The 19,892-nt window shown below is 41.8% G+C and overlaps 2 protein-coding genes across 6 annotated transcripts in view; one reads left to right on the forward strand and one right to left on the reverse strand.

Moving 5' to 3' along the window:
• The window catches only part of LOC118368594 (ribosome quality control complex subunit NEMF-like), a 36,318-nt gene extending 34,201 nt beyond the window's left edge, over window positions 1-2,117 (reverse strand). The window contains exons 1-5 of the mRNA XM_035752823.2: window positions 1,968-2,117; window positions 1,541-1,609; window positions 1,283-1,385; window positions 1,062-1,187; window positions 733-884 (exon numbers count right to left, since the gene is read on the reverse strand). Of these exons, the coding sequence (XP_035608716.1) occupies window positions 733-884; window positions 1,062-1,187; window positions 1,283-1,385; window positions 1,541-1,609; window positions 1,968-2,026 (509 nt within the window). The 5' untranslated portion in view covers window positions 2,027-2,117. The remainder of the gene's footprint in view (window positions 1-732; window positions 885-1,061; window positions 1,188-1,282; window positions 1,386-1,540; window positions 1,610-1,967) is intronic.
• Window positions 2,118-2,195: 78 nt separating this feature from the next.
• On the forward strand, window positions 2,196-17,789 carry LOC118368595 (MAPK/MAK/MRK overlapping kinase-like). Of its 5 annotated transcripts, none has more exons than XM_052497097.1 (13): window positions 2,196-2,310; window positions 3,368-3,482; window positions 3,821-3,910; window positions 4,010-4,080; window positions 4,206-4,284; window positions 4,423-4,471; window positions 4,578-4,756; window positions 4,983-5,084; window positions 5,206-5,379; window positions 5,509-5,632; window positions 5,846-6,046; window positions 9,904-9,999; window positions 10,273-17,789. In XM_052497097.1, the coding sequence occupies exons 2-13, from the start codon at window positions 3,463-3,465 to the stop codon at window positions 10,348-10,350; spliced, it is 1,263 nt and encodes a 420-aa protein (XP_052353057.1). In that variant the 5' UTR covers window positions 2,196-2,310; window positions 3,368-3,462; the 3' UTR covers window positions 10,351-17,789. The 5 variants fall into 5 exon arrangements, with proteins under 5 accessions (XP_052353057.1, XP_052353055.1, XP_035608717.1 ...); XM_052497095.1 differs by having other exon boundaries at window positions 2,278-2,563; window positions 10,273-17,788; XM_052497096.1 differs by lacking the exon at window positions 2,196-2,310 and adding an exon at window positions 2,954-3,223.
• Window positions 17,790-19,892: the final 2,103 nt, after the last annotated feature.

A 19,892-nucleotide genomic window follows, 5' to 3' on the forward strand; every position in this document is an offset into this window, starting at 1 on the left:
TTGAGTTTTTACCAAAAAGTTATATTTTGGTTTCATCTGAACATATGATATTCTCCCAATCTTCTTCTGGATCATCCAAATGCTCTCTAGCAAACTTCTTCTCAAAGAAGAAGTTACAGGTCTGTGAGAGACGGAAATCTTGCTTGTTTGTAGGTGACCAAATACTTATTTTCCACCATAATTTGCAAATAAATTCATAAAAAATCCCACAATGTGATTTTCTGGATTTTTTTCTCTCATTTTTTTCTGTCATATGATGAAAATTACAGGCCTCTCATCTTTTTAAGTGGGAGAACTTGTACAATTGGTGGCTGACTAAATACTTTTTGGCCCCACGGTACCTCATGAAGCTGGTTGAGAGAATGCCAAGAGTGTACAAAACTGTCATCAAGGCAAAGGGTGGATACTTTGAAGAACCTCAAATATATTAGGATTTGTTTAACACTTTTTTGGTTACTACATGATTCCATGTGTTATTTCATAGTTTTGATGTCTTCACTATTATTCTTCAATGTATAAAACAGTAAAAATAAAAATCCCTTGAAAGAGTAGGTATGTCATATACCCTATATATATAATTGAATACAATGCTCAGATCACTAAACATCTTGTGACAAATTGTGACATTTTCCCAATCTTTTGCCTGCATTGGCCCCATGATTCATCCTAACCCACTCTTCACCCATGATTAATTCATCCTACCCCACTATCTGCCTCCAGGGGATGTCTTACCTCTCCAGGCTGATGAGGGGCTCTGGGGACCTGGCGTTCTCCACAGGGTACCTCTCCCTCACCGCTATCTTCACATCTTCCTCTCCCTCTGCTGTGCGGAAGCGCAGCAGGTTCAGAATGGTGTACTCGTGGTCCGCCAGGATAATGTTACCCTTCACATACACAGGGGGTGCACATTACACTGCATTCAACATGACGATCATAAAGAGAACAGCATGGATTATCTAATATCATTGCTAAATATGAAACGAGTACTGTATTCTACAGTTGAGGAGTACAATGAAAACCTCAGACTCGGAGAGAGGAAAAAGGGAACGGTAATTTCTCACCCTGTCATAGAGTTCCACTATCAGATGGTAAGCAGCCTCATCTGAGCCAAACTGGATGTCAACAATCCTGTCAACCCCAAGCTGCTTCACCTGTGTTAGTCGTCTTGACTTGAGATGCTTTCGACACTGTGGGGAATTGTCATCATACAGTCACAGTTACCAAGACATCCATCATTGCTTGACAAGTGAATGGACAACTGAAAAAAAAACAATATCCTCACTTTCATGGCAAAGCCAGAGGGCATCATATTTTTGGGCCATTCAAAGTCTGTAGAATGAATGCGGAGTCCAGATTCAACCAGTAGAATAGATTTGGTGTCAGGCCTGAAAACAAACAAAAACGTTTTCCATTCTAACATTGAACACCAGTCATCCCTAGGACTACGTGTACATGACAAGTTCTGGAAACAAACATCATGGAAACAACATGGATGGTTGCTGTAGCTTGGTACCACTGACAGGCAGCAGATATTACTTACTTTTGCAAACGGATGAGATAGGTCTTGGTGTCGATGTCATACACGTTGTTTACGCGCATACCAAGGTAACTGTGAAACACAAGTTAAGTTAGTGTCATGCTGACGTTATTCATAAGTCCCAATCATATTTTGTTAGCTAGCTACCCATTTTTGACAGTAGTTATTTAGTTAGCTAGTTATTCAATGGCCGTGTTCGAGTGTCGAAAACGCGAGGTTTCGTGGGTAAATTGTGACTGATCTTGCTACAAATAATAATGAGTCGTTATTTATGACCCAAGGTGATTTGAAGATCGATCAATCAGTCGCCTGCAATGTCGAACAAGCCAAAACTCTCTTTTAACTTCGACATTTGCTACAGTAACTAGCTAACGTTAACTAGCTAGCCAACATTAGCACGTTTCATGATGCATGAACCAGACTAACTTACTTAGCATTTATCTCAGCAATGACCGCCCTGATATCCACGGTATTGAATCTTGTTTTCATGGTGAAAATTAGTAGTTTGTATTCGTTGTCCGAAACATTTACACTGCAGACAAGGAGAGCAGCACACAGCAACGAAACACGCTAGCTTTTACAGCACGCATGCGCGGTCTACATTTGTACGGAATCCTGTTTGAATCAAAAATACCACGCAAGCGTCGACTTTCCGCACACAAACCCACACTTGTGCACGTGCATGCGCAGACATTGGACGAAAATGATTTACATTACGCAATGATGAATTTTGTTGGTTGATGCTGCCAGGTGATGGTCACCCGCTGCTACTTGTGAGTGTTTCAAGATACAAATTAACGGTAGATTTTGGGCATTGTTGTACTAAATGCGTTCTCTTCGTCAGCTATCGTATAATTATGTATTACACAAATTGGCTTGTTGGTGTGAAAAATAGAGCATGCATTCGCAAAGCAAACAAAACGCATAGTATCGACTGGAAAAGCTTCATGGACCTATATAACAATACAACGTCGTACAATCGAAATAGATCTGAGCTCATTTTAAGCAAGCTTCTTTGGAAAAAAGGTGAGATCAATACTTCGCAAAATGGCATTCAAACGAACAACATGTTTACATGAATATGCTCCACGTTATGGGAAATATGTTTGTTTCATTTGTGCATTTTTTTGGTAAGCTATGTTGCATTTGGCTCCATCTCTCTGCTTGAGCGACTGATGATGGGTGCAGACCTTTTGTATAATAGAGCAAAAACACAATTATTATACTATTTGCAGAATACAGGCATTTGGACGTCCATAACAGTAAAAGTGTGCATACATCATTGAGTGTGAGTCCAATGTCAGAAATAGATAGCCAGCCACTGTACGAGACAAGTTTCTTGTTTCAAATCATCCACCTTTTAGGTCAGAGTTGAGGGTGAGGCGTGCCTGGTTACCAAGGTGACGGCCCAGCCAACATGGCCAGCTCGTAGTAGAGATTAGAAATGTCTTCATTAGCCTAGGTTAGAGACCAGAAAGGCGTATTTTCCCCCAAGCCTTTCAATCTTGGAGTTAGTTAGCTGAAATACATGCCACAACACCACAAATAGAACAATGAGATTAGTTATACACATCTTTGACAACAATGTGTCATGAAAATATCGCAATGTGTTATTTAAATATAGGCCTAGATAGTAACGTTATGGCTAATTTATTTATATGGAGTGTACACTTTGAAGAATGGATAGTAAGTTGATCGAATTGTTTGCCTGTACTAACGAGCTAGCTAGCTACTAACGTTAGCAAACTAGTACAGTACGCTAGCGTTTGCTAGATACAGCTACTGTAGATAGCTGCATGTTTTTTTCTCAACTCCTTTGTTCTTATGCAGATTACAAGATAATCAAGAAAATTGGAGAAGGGACATTTTCAGAAGTGGTGAAGGCTCAAAGCCTGAAAGATGGGAAATATTATGCCTGTAAAACGATGAAGCAGTCACTCAGCAGGTAATTATCATGAGTGTTGCCCATAAGTATATAATGGTTCTTTCTGCCTGCTGCTTGCCTTCAGGTGCATGGCATCCTCTTTGTACGTGGACCCTTGCCTCGAAAGCCAGCAGCAGCAGCATGACACCCCTACCTATCCTACTGGGTGTCAACCATTGATGTGTATATTGGTTTCAACATACCCTGACCAAGTGAGGTCAGCGAGGGACAACGTGGCTTGAAGTTTTGTGGCAAGAGTTTTTAAGCCCACATCTTTGAAAATGAGTCATGAGACATGTTCTCTACAATAGAAAGATAAAGTTACACATAATAAACGTGTTTTGTTTTTTGTTGCTCAGCCTGGAACAGGCCAACAACCTACGAGAAGTCCAGGCCATGAAGAAACTGAACCCTCACCCCAACATCATTCAGCTGCATGAATTGATATTGTGAGTACAATGTTTGTCACAGTTGTTTTCATTGTATGTGTGAAGCCTGAACTGAATTATAACATGATCATTTTGTCTGATTCATTCAATGTGTTACAGTGACAAAGAATCAGGGACCCTGTCCTTGGTATGTGAGCTGATGGAGATGAACATCTATGAGTACATACGAGGTCAGACACACAGGGAACTGCTACTGTGAATGACATGAAACCTTTACCATAACTGTAACTACAGTACATCAAAGACTATTGCCAATTCTGTTATCTTGTGTATTGCTAACTTGTCTCACTTGCAGGGAGGCAACAACCTTTGCCAGAAAGTAAAATCAGACACTACATGTATCAACTTTGCAAGTCACTCGATCACATGCATAGGTAAGAATGAAATATGGATGGGAGCTTGTCCATGAAATAATTCATTTATTTTTTTACATTTCTTACAGGGGGGTTAAGGGTAATTGTTTTGCTTCCCCTAAAAGTAAACCGTTTTACTCTTTTGTTACCTTCGTACAGCAATGGGATCTTCCACCGTGATGTTAAGCCAGAGAACATTCTAATCAAAGTAAGTAAAAATGCTGAAAACCTTGCCTGCTAATTTGTAAATAAGAACTGTTACTGTTACATTATTTACCATATGTTGCCCATGATTTGGTTGGTTGCTTCCATAGCATGATGTGCTCAAACTAGGAGACTTTGGCTCGTGCAGGAGTTTGCACTCCAAGCCCCCCTACACAGAGTACATTTCCACCCGCTGGTACAGAGCCCCAGAGTGCCTCCTCACAGATGGCTATTACTCACACAAGATGGACATGTGGAGTGTAGGATGCGTTTTCTACGAGATCATCAGGTACCTCTCGTCATTGGCTATGACCAAATTCTCAAACTACATACTGCTTATGTACTTTCCATCCTTGCATACCCAAAAAGCAGACAAAAAAGGATGTAGTATTATAATTAGGTTATAGCCTTAGTGATATGTATTCCTCTATGGTCAAAGTCAGACATTCATGAACACATACTGTTGTGTAAGTAGCCTTGGTGGCATCACAGATTATCATGTTTTTATATTTCAGTCTCAGCCCTCTGTTTCCGGGTACCAACGAGTTGGATCAGGTGACCAAGATCCATGATGTTTTGGGTACACCTGACAGCAGTCTTCTTCAAAAATTCAGGCAGTACGTTTCTTACTTTGGCTGCATTATATACGTTTCTCATGTAATGGAGACCAACACCTTCACAGTATGTTCAATGGAAACAATTGTCCTTAGTGACATTGTTGTACATTATTGTTGACAGGTCTAGGGCGATTCGTTTTGACTTCCCTCCACGGAAGGGCAGTGGGATCTCTCGGCTCATCCCAAACTGTTCTGCGCCCAGTCTGTCATTGCTCTACCAGATGCTGGCCTACGACCCAGAGGAGCGCATTGGCTCACGAGCGGCACTACAGCACGCCTATTTTAGAGAGCTACGGTAAGCACACACTGTACTGGATAGAAAATCCAGACATACTGTACTGTGCCTTAAAATTGTAGTGTGTAAGATACATTTTCATTTGGTAAATGCTATCTTCCCTCCTGTCCTCTTTGGTCCTTGTCTCAGGCTGGCAGAGAGGAGAGCTGATAGTCTGCACAGGGCCATTGGGACTGTAGAGGGAGGACAGAGCAGTGGGACCCCCAACTCTGTGGATCACATGTGGCGCATGGCCAGACAGGGCAGGAGGCATGTAAGAGATGGCCACATCGCTTAAAAATAGGTCCAAAAGGTTGACCCTACATCAGATTTTATGAGTAATGAAAACCCCATTACAAAGATTAGGATGACATGTAATAGTAGGCTACATACTGGAAATAGTACCAAAAGTACCATTGCGATGCACTTTGCCCTGCTATGATGTGGTTAGTCTCGCATGATGGCCTAATATTATTTTGTTTTGCAGCACAACATAAAGCATGTTGCCGAGCCTCAGATCAGACGCAACATCCAACATTATCCAGTGGAATTACCAAAGCTCAATGTGGTAGTGCCTGCACCCCAGATCACCTACCCTGTTACCACAGTGCCAGCTCTTACCATCAATCACAGTGGGTCCCCCCTTCCAGTCATCACGTCAAAAAAGTGCCACTTGCGGTTGGCTAAGGTAAACACACTCCATTACGATGTACATTTTACAACATCCCTACGGCTACTCCCTATTTTAAGACATCCCTAAGGCTACTCTCTACGACAAAAGTCTTGTATGGACATTACTTTATTGCACATCTTATAAAGCAGTGGTCTCCAAACGGTCGATCGCTATTGACTGGTCGATCTCCAAGGCCTTCTAAGTCGATAAACCTTACGTTCCTATTTTTTGAATTAGTTTTGCGTTTTTGGTGGTATTTGCACCCGATTCAGCTGTCCTGTGCGCCGGGTGGATAACATGTTCCCATTTTATTTGTCAGAGGGTACAAATCCTGCCTTCCCGAGGGGAGCATTATATGCCCACCGCTGGCCAATCAGATGGCTCAGATTACCATGTCTGCAGTAATGTAGAAGGCATAAAAGAAAGTCCTGTGTGGCTCAGTTGGTAGAGCATGACGCTTGCAATGCCGGGGTTGTGGGTTCAATTCCCATGGCGGACCAGTATGGGGTGGCAGGGTAGCCTAGTGGTTAGAGCATTAGTAACTGAAAGGTTGCAAGTTCAAATCCCCGAGCTGACAAGGTACAAAATCTGTCATTCTGCCCTTGAACAGGCAGTTATTCCTAGGCATTGAAAATAAGAACTTGTTCTTAACTGACTTGCCTAGTAAAATAAAAGGTAAAATAAAAAATGGGGGGATAAGATCGCTCTGGATAAGATCGTCTGCTAAATTACTAAAAAAATGAAAGCTACAGCAAAATTGATACTGTGAGATTTCTAAACTTTTAAAACCATGACTAGAGAGAGACTTCAACGACTACAGCAGAGTTGCTGTTTTTATGAATGAGTTCATGTTTGTTTTTACTCCGTACTGTCAACTAGAGGTCGACCAATTAATTGTAATGGCCGATTAATTAGGGCCGATTTCAAGTTTTCATAACAATCGTAATCAGTATTTTTGGACACCGATTTGGCAAATTTTTTTTTTTTTTTTTTTTACACCTTTATTTAACTAGGCAAGTCAGTTAAGAACACATTTGTATTTTCAATGACGGCCTAGGAACGGTGGGTTAACTGCCTTGTTCAGGGGCAGAACGACAGATTTTTACCTTGTCAGCTCGGGGATTAGTTTTTGCAACCTTCCGTTTACTAGTCCAATGCTCTAACCACCTTCCCTACATTGCACTCCACGAGGAGCCTGCGTGGCAGGCTTACTACCTGTTACGTGAGGTCAGCAAGAAGCCAAGGTAAGTTGCTAGCTAGCATTAAACTTATCTTATAAAACACAATCAATCTTAACATAATCACTAGTTAAACTAGTAATATCATCAACCATGTGTAGTTATCTAGTGTGTCCTGTGTTGAATATAATCGATACGGTGCCTGTTAATTTCTCATTGAATCACAGCCTACTTCGACAAACGGGTGATGATTTAACAAGCGCATTTGCGCCAATGTACCTAACCATTTTTATTTATTTTTTATTTCACCTTTATTTAACCAGGTAGGCTAGTTGAGAACAAGTTCTCATTTGCAACTGCGACCTGGCCAAGATAAAGCATAGCAGTGTGAACAGACAACACAGAGTTACACATGGAGTAAACAATTAGCAAGTCAATAACACAGTAGAAAGAAAATGGGCAGTCTATAAACATCAATGGCTTTCTTTAAAATCAATACACAAGTATATATTTTTAAACCTGCATATTTAGTTAATATTGCCTGCTAACATGAATTTCTTATAACTAGGGAAATTGTCACTTCTCTTGCATTCCGTGCAAGAAGTTAGGGTATATGCAGCTGTTTGGGCTGCCTGGCTCATTGCGAACTGTGTGATGTCCATTTATTCCTAACAAAGGCCGTAATTCATTTGCCAGAATTGTACATAATTATGACATAACATTGAAGGTTGTACAATGTAACAGCAATATTTAGACTGAGGGAAGCCATCCGTTAGATAAAATATAGAACGGTTCCGTATTTCACTGAAAGAATAAACCTTTGTGCTTTTTGACAGCAGCTCTTCGCTGTGCTTCAAGCATTGCGCTGTTTATGACTTCAAGCCTATCAACTCCCGAGATCAGGCTGGTGTAACCAATGTGAAATGCCTAGTTAGTTAGCGGGGTGCGCACTAATAGCGTTTCAAACGTCACTCGCTCTGAGACTTGGAGTAGTTGTTCCCCTTGCTCTGCATGGGTAACGCTGCATCGAGGGTGGCTGTTGTGTTCCTGGTTCGAGCCCAGGTAGGAGTGAGGAGAGGGACGGAAGCTATACTGTTACACTGCCAATACTAAAGTGCCTATAAGAACATCCAATAGTCAAAAGTATATGGAATACAAATGGTATAGAGAGAAATAGTCCTATAATTCCTATATTAACTACAACCTAAAACTTCTTACCTGGGAATATTGAAGACTCATGTTAAAAGGAACAACCAGTGTTCATATGTTCTGAGCAAGGAACTTAAACGTTAGCTTTCTTACATGGCACATATTGCACTTTTACTTTCTTCTCCATCACTTTGTTTTTGTATTATTTAAACCAAATTGAACATGTTTCATTATTTGAGGCTAAATTTATTTTATGGATGTATTATATTAAGTTAAAATAAGTGTTCATTCAGTATTGTTGTAATTGTCATTATTACAAATAAAAATATCTATTTTTTTTTTAAATCGTCCGATTAATCGGTATCGGCTTTTTTTGGTCCTCCAATAGTCAGTATCGGTATTGAAAAATCCTAATCTGTCAACCTCTACTGTCAATACTTTCTATAAAGCCATAACATGTGCGTTCTCCCTACTTCCACTCATGCGACAACCAGCACTGCAGTGGCAATGAATGAGTAGGAAAGTGTATCGATAAGCTTGGGTCTTTTTTATATTGAGGAATATTTCACTTTCTCTGGTCATAGGAGTAACAACACAAATTTGTGCAAGGGGTAGAAATAATGCGGTGCGATTTGAGTTGCCATCAGCTGGAAGACAGTGTCCCTTTTTAGTCAGTGTCAGCGGAGGAAAGGGAGAGCAGAGGGACATTGAGAGGCGGACCCTCAGTCTGCTGCCCTCTCCCTCTGCTGAGACTGACCATCAGATGCAGGCTCCTTCAGCCCAGTAAAATTTAAAGAAGCTAAGTACTTAAATGTATGCTCACTCAGCTGTGCCTCAAGTAATACAACAACTGATCGATTACCGGTGTGATCATATAAACTACATCAAATTAAATGGGTTTTTTCAATAGTCTGAGAAGAACAATGCATTCATTGGCAAGTCAAGCAAAGCCAATGAGGTGATCATGTTTTGGGCCTATAGCTTACTGCACAAACCTCATTGCTACAGTACCGTTTTTAATAGGTTTATGTTGCATAGGCTTATGTTTTTTTAGTTAAAAAAAAATCAGAACAGTAGATCTCAGCTTGCACTTTGACACAAAGTGTACTCAAAAGGTTGGTGACCACGGATTCATTATTTTGTCTTTATTTAACCAGGTAGGCCAGTTGAGAACAAGTTCTCATTTACAACTGTGACCTGGCCAAGATAAAGCAAAGCAGTGCAACAAAAACAACAGTTACACAAAAATAAACAAATAGAAAAATCTGTATACAGTGTTTGCAAATGAAGTAAGGAGGTAAGGCAATAAATAGGCCAATAGTGGCGAAGTAATTACAATTTAGCAATTTACACTGGAATGATATGTGCAAGTAGAAATACTGGTGTGCAAAAGAACAGAAAAACAAAAATGGGGATGAGGTAGTTGGATGGGCTATTTACAGATGGGCTGTGTACAGCGATTGGTAAGCTGCTCCGATAGCCGACGCTTAAAGTTAGTGAGGGAGATACGTCTCCAACTTCAGTGATTTTTGCTATTTGTTCCAGTCATTGGCAGCAGAGAACTGGAAGGAAAGGCAGCCAAACGAGGTGTTGGCTTTGGGGATGACCAGTGAAATATACCTGCTGGAGCGTGTGCTACGGGTGGGTGTTGCTATGGTGACCAGTGAGCTAAGGCGGAGCTAATGGAAGACCACCCTAATGTCAGAACATCTGAGGCTGTAAGTGTCAAGCGTCTCAGAAGTGCTGATCTAGGATCAGGTCCCCCCGTCCTTGTAATTTTATGCATTATGATCTAAAAGGCAACACTTATCCTAGCTCAACACTCCTACTCTGAGACCCTTGATGCATACAGTATCAGGACTCACCCATGTGTTGTTCATATCTGTTAATAACCTTTGTCTCTTTTCCCAACAGCCAAGGGATGAGTCCTACCGCTCTGCTTTCAAGACCTACTACATGCCTCCTTTGGACAGGAAACGCGGTGGCTACTGAGAGCCCCAATTCTTAAGAACCGTTGCTGTTTAACAGAACATACCTGTAGCTACTGAGAGCCCCAATTCTTAAGAACCGTTGCTGTTTAACAGAACATACCTGTAGCTACTGTACATACTCTAATCTGCTTTGTTTGAAATGTTAAGACAATATTGTTTGAACAAAGCTATTCAGCTTCTGTAAAGCCTGCCACTTTCTGGTGAGAAATGCAAACAGGGCTTTTGACAAAGGAATATCACATAGCAATAATTACCAGGGTTAATTTGTACAAGTCATAATTCCTGCAGATTAAATATAACATGATCCCCAAAGTATATTTGACTCTGTCATCAGTGTTAGCCTAATGAGATATTGCCTATTAACCATTAATTACCCAGCCATTTCCTAACTAAATTAGGTGTCATGTTAACAGCTGTTGATAAGTTTGCTCAAAATGACTACTCGCATGCAATGCAGAAATTCAAGGATGAGCTCTGATATAGTTAATCAAGTGATGACAGAGCCAGCATTAGTTCATTGATTCAGCACAGTGTAGTGTATGCTAGTGCTTGACAAAATTAGATTTTGGGAAATTCACTTTTTTGCTCACAGAGCAAAAAAAAAACAAGATGTTGAGCAAAGATAGGAGTCAACCGTTTTGAAAAAGACCATTTGCTTTTCTTGAAAAAAAATAAAAACATAGGCTCATTAAAACATGAATTTAAAGTGCACATACGGAAAAAAAATGAACATACATTCTAATGTAATAAAATCTAAAGTTGCAGATTTCCTAGTGACTTCCAAAGCAAGTGTCATGTGCATGACAATAATTACAAAAGAAACTCCTTAAACTCTCAGAATGTGCATTAGTACCACCCCTTTTACAAAAGATCTGTAGAGTATACTACTGCATTGCCAAAGGAGTATAAAATGTAACTGTATTTTGTAACATGTTCTGTGAATGTTTTTCCCTTTTTTAATGATGTCAAATTACATAGGATTTTCCAAAGCTGTGACAGCTTTTTGAGACAAAGGTACACTACATGACCAACATTTTGTGGACACCTGCTCGTTGAACGTCTCATTCCAAAATCAAGGACATTAATATGGAGTTGGTCCCCCCTTTGCTGCTATGAACATCCTCCACTCTTCTGGGAAGGCTTTCCACTAGATGTTGGAACATTGCTGCAGGGACTTTCTTCCACAGCCACAAGATGTTGGGCAATTCATCGCAAATGTGTTCTATGGAGTTGAGGTCAGGGCTCTGTGCAGGCCCGTTTAAGTTCTTCGCCACTGATCTTGACAAACCATCTGTATGGACATAGTTGGCGTTCCAATGGCGGCAAGCTTTACAACACTCCAGCCAACACATGGTGATCTTAGACTTGGGTGTGGCTGCTGGACCATGGAAACCAATTTCATGAAGCTCCTGACGAACAGTTCTTGTGCTGACGTTTCTTCCATGGGCAGTTTGGAACTCTGTAGTGAGTGTTGCAACCGAGGACACAGAACGGTGGTCCCATTCTGTGAGCTTGTGTGGCTGAGCTGTTGTTGATCCTAGATGTTTCCACTTCACAATAACAGCACTTACAGTTGACTGGGGCAGGTCTAGCAGCGCAGAGCTTTGACGAACTGACTTGCTGGGAAGGTGGCATCCTATGACGGTACGACGTTGAAAGTCACTGAACTCTTCAGTAAGGCCAATCTACTGCCAATATTTGTCTATGGAGATTGCATGACTGTGCTCGATTTTATACACCTGTCAGCAACAGGTGTATAAAAAAAAATAAAAAAAATGTAGATTTGTCACTGGTACTGCACAATGTCAAAGTGGAATAATGTTTTTTGAAATTTTAACAAATTCATTTTTTTAATGAAGCTGAAACGTCTCGAGTCAATAAGTAGTCAACTCCTTTGTTGTGGCAAGCCTAAAGAAGTCCAGGACTAAACATTTGCTTAACAAGTCATAAGTTGCATGGACTCACTGTGTGCAATAATAGTGTTTAACATGTTATTTTTATGTCTCATCTCTGTACCCCACATGTACAATTATCTGTAAGTTCCCTCAGTTGATCAGTGAATTTCATCCACAGATTCAACCACAAAGACCAGGGAGGTTTTCCAATGCCTCGCAAAGAAGGGCACCAATTGGTAGATGGGTAAAAAAAAAGCAGACATTTAATATTCCTTTGAGCATGGTTAAGTTATTAATTCCACTTTGAATGGTGCATCAATACACCCAGTCACTAAAGATACAGGCGTTATTCCTAACTCAGTTGCCTGAAAGGAAGATTTTTGTTTTTGTTATGGTCCTTCTGTAGCTCAGTTGGTAGAGCATGGCGCTTGTAATGCCAGGGTAGTGGGTTCGATTCCCGGGACCACCCATACGTAGAATGTATGCACACATGACTGTAAGTCGCTTTGGATAAAAGCGTCCGCTAAATGGCATATATTATATTATATTATTATTTTTAAATGTGGCAAAACACACTTTTGGTCAAGAAAACAAAGTGTTATGTTTGGGGAAAATCCAATACAACACATACAGTTGAAGTTGGAAGTTTACATACACTTAGGCTGGAGTCATTAAAACTTGTTTTTCAACTACTCCACAAATTTCTTGTAAACAAACTACAGTTTTGGCAAGTCGGTTAGGACATCTACTTTGTGCATGACACAAGTAAGCTTTCCAACAATTGTTTACAGACAGATTATTTCACTGTATCACAATTCCAGTGGGTCAGAAGTATACGTACACTAACTGGACTGTGCCTTTAAACAGCTTGGAAAATTCCAGAAAATTATGTCATGGCTTTAGAAGCTTCTGATCGGCTAATTGACATAATTTGAGTCAATTGGAGGTGTACCTGTGGATGTATTTCAAGGCCTACCTTCAAACTCAGGACCTCTTTGCTTGACATCAAAATAAATCAGCCAAGACCTCAGAAAAACAGTTGTAGACCACAAGTCTGGTTCATTCTTGGGAGCAATGTCCAAAAGCCTGAAGGTACCACGTTCATCTGTACAAACAATAGTAAGCAATTATAAACACCATGGGAACACACAGCCGCCTTACCGCTCAGGAAGGAGACGTGTTGTCTCCTGGAGATGAACGTACTTTGGTGCGAAAAGTACAAATCAATCCCGGAACAGCAGCAAAGGACCTTGTGACGATGCTGGAGGAAACGGGTACAAAAGTATCTATATCCACATTAAAAACGAGTCCTATATCGACATAACCTGAAAGACCGGTCAGCAAGGAAGAAGCCACTGCTCCAAAACAGCCATAAAAAAGCCAGACTACGGTTTGCAACTGCACATGGGGACAAAGAGAACATGAGAAATGTCCTCTGGTCTGATGAAACAAAAATAGAACTGTTTGGCCATAATGACCATCATTATGTTTGGAGGAAAAAGGGGGACGCTTGCAAGCCGAAGAACACCATCCCAACCATGAAGCACAGGGGTGGCAGCATCATATTGTGGGGGTGCTTTGCTGCAGGAGGGACTGGTGCACTTTACTAAACAGATGGCATCACGAGGAAGGAAAATTGTGGATATATTGAAGCAACATCTCAAGACATAAGTCGGGAAGTTAAAGATTGGTCACAAATGGCTCTTCCAAATGAACAATGACCCCAAGCATACTTCCAAAGTTGTAGCAAAATGGCTTAAGGACAACAAAGTCAAGGTCTTGGAGTGGCCATCCAAAAGCCCTGACCTCAATTTGTGGGCAGCACTGAAAAAGCGTGTGCGAGCAAGGAGGCCTACAGACCTGACTCAGTTACACCAACTATGTCAGGAGGAATGGGCCAAAATTCACCCAACTTATTGTGGGAAGCTTGTGGAAGGCTACCCAAAATGTTTGACCAAAGTTAAACAATTTATGCTACTGAATACTAATTGAGTGTATAAACTTTTGACCCACTGGGTATGTGATGAAATAAATCAAAGCTGAAATAAATCACTCTATTATTCTGACATTTCACATTCTTAAAGTAAAGTGGTGATCCTAGCTGACCTAAGACAGGGACTTTTTACTAGGATTAAATGTCAGGAATTGTGAAAAACTGAGTTTAAATGTATTTGGCTTTGGTGTAACTTCTGACTTCAACTGTAACAGAGTACCACTCCATATTTTCAAGCATAGTGGTGGCTGCATCATGTTATGGATATGCTTGTAATCTTTAAGGACTGGGACATTTTTCAGGATAAAAAACAGAATGAAGCTAAGCACAGGCAAAGACCTGGTTCAGTCTGCTTTTCACCAGACACTGGGAAATTAATTTACATTTCAGCAGGACAATAACCTAAAATACAAGGCCAAATATACACTGGAGCTGCTTACCAAGAAGACAGAGTTGCTTACCAATGAGTGTCCGAGTCACAGTTGACTTAAATCTACGGCAAGACCTTAAAATGGTTGTTTAGCAATGATCAACAACCAATTTGATAGCTTGATGAATTTTGAAAATAAAAGGGCAAATGTTGCACAGTTGCAGGTGTGGAAAGCTCACATCTTCAATCGCTGCCAAACGTGCTTCTACAAAGTACTGACTCACAGGTGTGAGGACTTATGTAAATTATTTTTGTATTTAATTTGCAAACACTTCTAAAACACTTTCACTTTGTCATTATAGGGTATTGTGTGTTGATTAGTGAGAAACAAAAATCAGTTTAACCCATTTTGAGTTCAAGCTGTAACAAAATGTGGAATAAGTCAAGAGGAACCAATACTTTCTGAAGGCACTGTAGATGCAATGCATATTGTATATACATGTGTCCCAGCACTTACAATAATGTATGGGAACAAGCATAGTGAAAGTGTGTTTCATGTTCCTTTTGGTGTTTCCTTCCTGGAGATGAGTGCATTTAATATGTTACATTTCCTACATCAAAACACACTACATGACCAAAAGTATGTGGACACCTACTCAAACATCTCATTCCAATATGATATTGTCGTCGCAGGCATTAATATGGAGTTGGTCCACCCTTTGCTGCTTAACAGCCTCCACTTTTCTGGGAAGGATTTCCACTAGATGTTGAAATATTGCTGTGGGGAGCGATTAGGCCTGGCTCGCAGTCGGTGTTCCAATTCATCCCAAAGTTGTTCGATGGAGTTGAGGTCAGGGCTCTGTGCAGGCCAGTCAAGTTCTTCCACACCAATCTTGACAAACCATCTGTATGGACCTTGCTTTGTGCACGGGGCATTGTCTTGCTGAAACAGGAAAGGGCCTTCCCCAAACTGTTGCCACAAAGTTGGAAGCACAGAATCGTCTAGAATGTCATTGTATGCTTGGTGTGTTAAGATTTCCCTTCACTGGACTAAGGGGCCGAGCCCGAACTATGAAAAATAGCCCCAGACCATTATTCCTCATCCACAAAACTTTACAGTTGGCACTATTATGCATTCAGGAAGGTAGCATTCTGCTGGCATCCGCTATAAAGCCAGATCTGTCCATCAGACTGCCAGATGGTGAAGCTTGATTCATCACTCCAGAAAATGTATTTCCTCTGCTCCAGAGTCCAATGGCGGCGAGCTTTACACCACTCCAGCCGATGCTTGGCATTGCACATGGTGATCTTAGGCCTGTGTGTGGCTGCTGGGCCATGGAAAACCATTTCATGAAGCTCCCAAAAAAACAGTCCTAGTGCTGACGTTGCTTCCAGAGGCAGTTTGTAACTTGGACAGACGATTTTTACACTCTACTCTACGCGCTTCAGAGGTCCCGTTCTGTGAGCTTGTGTGGCCTACCACTTCACAACAGCAGCACTTACAGGGCAGAAATGTTATACACCGGTCAGCAACGGGTGTGGCTGAAATAGCAGGATTCAGTCATTTCTGAAGGGGTGTCCACATACTTTTGTATAAATAGTGTACATCTGGATGTACAAACCTGCAACCTACATATTCAAGGGTTTAATATTAGTATACATTTTGTCTACTTTAGAAATATCCCTAATTCCTTAAATGATCAAACTTCCACTAGTGTAATGATAATAAAGGCCACCCTCAAACCTCTCTGTATTTTGTTCCGTTCCAGTAGTTACAAAACTAATTAAAATCAGTGCAAAGTTCTCAAAGGGGAGTCTACACTGAACACAAATATAGATAAAACATATTTTAAATAAGACTTGACTGAATTACAGTTCATAAAGGAAATCAGTCAATTGAAAGACATTTTATGCCCTAATCTATGGATTTCATGACTGGCAATACAGATGTGCATCTGATGGTCACAGATATATTTTTTAATTTTTTTTAGTTTAGGGGCGTGGATCCGAAAACCAGTCAGTACTGGTGTGACCATTTGCTTCTCCTTCACAGAGTTGATCAAGCTGTTGAATGTTGTCCCACTCCTCATCAATGGCTGTGAGAAGTTGCTCGATATTGGCCTGAACTGGAACACGCTGTCGTTCACGAAGATCAAGAGCATACGAAAATATAGTCAATGGGTGACATGTCTGGTATGGAAGAACTTGGACATTTTCAGCTTCCAGGAATTGTTTGCAGAACATTGACATCAGCAAACCGCTCGCCCACACGACACCATACGTTTGCCATCTGCCCAGTACAGTTGAAACCAGGATTGATCAGTGAAGAGCACCGAGCGGTCTGTCTAAACTACTGGCACACAGCTCGGACACCCATGCATATACCACAAGAGGTCTCTTCACAGTCCCAAATTCCAGAACAGACTATGGGAGGCACACAGTACTACATAGAGCCATAACTACATGGAACTCTATTCCACATCAACTGACGCAAGCAGTTCAATTTCATTTAAATGTTTTTTTTTTTTTTTTTTTGACCTTATGGAACAGCGGGGACTGTGAAGCAACACAAACATTGGCACAGACACATCCATACACACGATAACAGTGTGTTGTGAAATATGTGAATGTATTGTAATGTTTTTAAAATTGTATAAACTGCCTTAATTTTGCTGGACCCAGGAAGACTAGCTGCTGCTTTGGCAGCTAATAGGGATCCATAATAAATACTTCTCCAGTGGCCATCAAAAGTGAGCATTTTCCCACTGAAGTCAGTTACGACACCGAACTGCAATCAAGACCCCGGTGAGGACACAAGAGGCATGTGGCAGGGTCTACAGTCAATCACGGACTACAAGAAGAAACCCAGCCCAGTCACGGACCAGGATGTCTTGCTCCCAGGCAGACTAAATAACTTTTTTGCCCGCTTTGAGGACAATACAGTGCCACTGACACGGCCTGCAACGAAAACATGCGGTCTTCTCTCCTTCACTGCAGCCGAGGTGAGTAAGACATTTAAACGTGTTAACCCTCGCAAGGCTGCAGGCCCAGACGGCATCCCCAGCCGCGCCCTCAGAGCATGCGCAGACCAGCTGGCCGGTGTGTTTACGGACATATTCAATCAATCCCTATACCAGTCTGCTGTTCCCACATGCTTCAAGAGGGCCACCATTGTTCCTGTTCCCAAGAAAGCTAAGGTAACTGAGCTAAACGACTACCGCCCGTAGCACTCACTTCCGTCATCATGAAGTGCTTTGAGAGACTAGTCAAGGACCATATCACCTCCACCCTACCTGACACCCTAGACCCACTCCAATTTGCTTACCGCCCAAATAGGTCCACAGACGATGCAATCTCAACCACACTGCACACTGCCCTAACCCACCTGGACAAGAGGAATACCTATGTGAGAATGCTGTTCATCGACTACAGCTCGGCATTCAACACCATAGTACCCTCAAAGCTCGTCATCAAGCTCGAGACCCTGGGTCTCGACCCCGCCCTGTGCAACTGGGTACTGGACTTCCTGACGGGCCGCCCCCAGGTGGTGAGGGTAGGCAACAACATCTCCTCCCCGCTGATCCTCAACACGGGGGCCCCACAAGGGTGCGTTCTGAGCCCTCTCCTGTACTCCCTGTTCACCCACAACTGCGTGGCCACGCACGCCTCCAACTCAATCATCAAGTTTGCGGACCAACAACGACGAGACGGCCTACAGGGTGGAGGTGAGGGCCCTCGGAGTGTGGTGTCAGGAAAATAACCTCACACTCAACGTCAACAAAACTAAGGAGATGATTGTGGACTTCAGGAAACAGCAGAGGGAACACCCCCCTATCCACATCGATGGAACAGTAGTGGAGAGGGTAGCAAGTTAAGTTCCTCGGCATACACATCACAGACAAACTGAATTGGTCCACTCACACTGACAGCGTCGTGAAGAAGGCGCAGCAGCGCCTCTTCAACCTCAGGAGGCTGAAGAAATTTGGCTTGTCACCAAAAGCACTCACGAACTTCTACAGATGCACAATCGAGAGCATCCTGGCGGGCTGTATCACCGCCTGGTACGGCAACTGCTCCGCCCTCAACCATAAGGCTCTCCAGAGGGTAGTGAGGTCTGCACAACGCATCACCGGGGGCAAACTACCTGCCCTCCAGGACACCTACGCCACCCGATGTTACAGGAAGGCCATAAAGATCATCAAGAACATCAACCACCCGAACAACTGCCTGTTCACCCCGCTATCATCCAGAAGGCGAGGTCAGTACAGGTGCATCAAAGCTGGGACCGAGAGACTGAAAAACAGCTTCTATCTCAAGGCCATCAGACTGTTAAACAGCCACCACTAACATTGAGTGGCTGCTGCCAACACACTGTCATTGACACTGACCCAACTCCAGCCACTTTAATAATGGGAATTGATGGGAAATGTAAATATATCACTAGCCACTTTAAACAATGCTACCTTATATAATGTTACTTACCCTACATTATTCATCTCATATGCATACGTATATACTGTACTCCATATCATCGACTGCATCCTTATGTAATACATGTATCACTAGCCACTTTGTTTACATACTCATCTCATATGTATATACTGTACTCGATACCATCTACTGTATGCTGCTCTGTACCATCACTCATTCATATATCCTTATGTACATATTCTTTATCCCCTTACACTGTGTATGGGACAGTAGTTTTGGAATTGTTAGTTAGATTACTTGTTGGTTATCACTGCATTGTCGGAACTAGAAGCACAAGCATTTCGCTACACTCGCATTAACATCTGCTAACCATGTGTGTGACAAATAAAATGTGATTTGATTTGACAAGCAGCATGCAAATGAGCTTCCCTGAGTCCGTTTCTGCAGAAATTCTTTGGTTGTGCAAACCCACAGTTTCATCAATCCGGGACGATCAGACGATCCCGCAGGTGAAGAAGCTGGATGTGGTGCTGTGCTGGTGTGGTTACACATGGTCTGCGGTTCTGAGGCCGGTTGGATGCACTGCCAAATTCTCTAAAATGTCGGAGGCAGCTTATGGTAGAAAAATTAACATTCAATTATTTTGCAACAGCTCTGGTGGACAATCCTGCAGTCAGTATGCCAATTGTACACTACCTCAAAACTTGAGATATCTGTGGCATTGTGTGACAAAACTGCACATTTAAAGTGGCCTTTTATTGTCCCCAGCACATGGTGCACCTGTGTAAAGATCATGCGGTTTAATCAGCTTCTTGATATTCCACACCTGTCAGGTGGATGGATTATCTTGGCAA

This window comes from Oncorhynchus keta, chromosome 35 (genome assembly GCF_023373465.1).
Source record: "Oncorhynchus keta strain PuntledgeMale-10-30-2019 chromosome 35, Oket_V2, whole genome shotgun sequence".
Classification (NCBI taxonomy): Eukaryota; Metazoa; Chordata; class Actinopteri; order Salmoniformes; family Salmonidae; genus Oncorhynchus; species Oncorhynchus keta.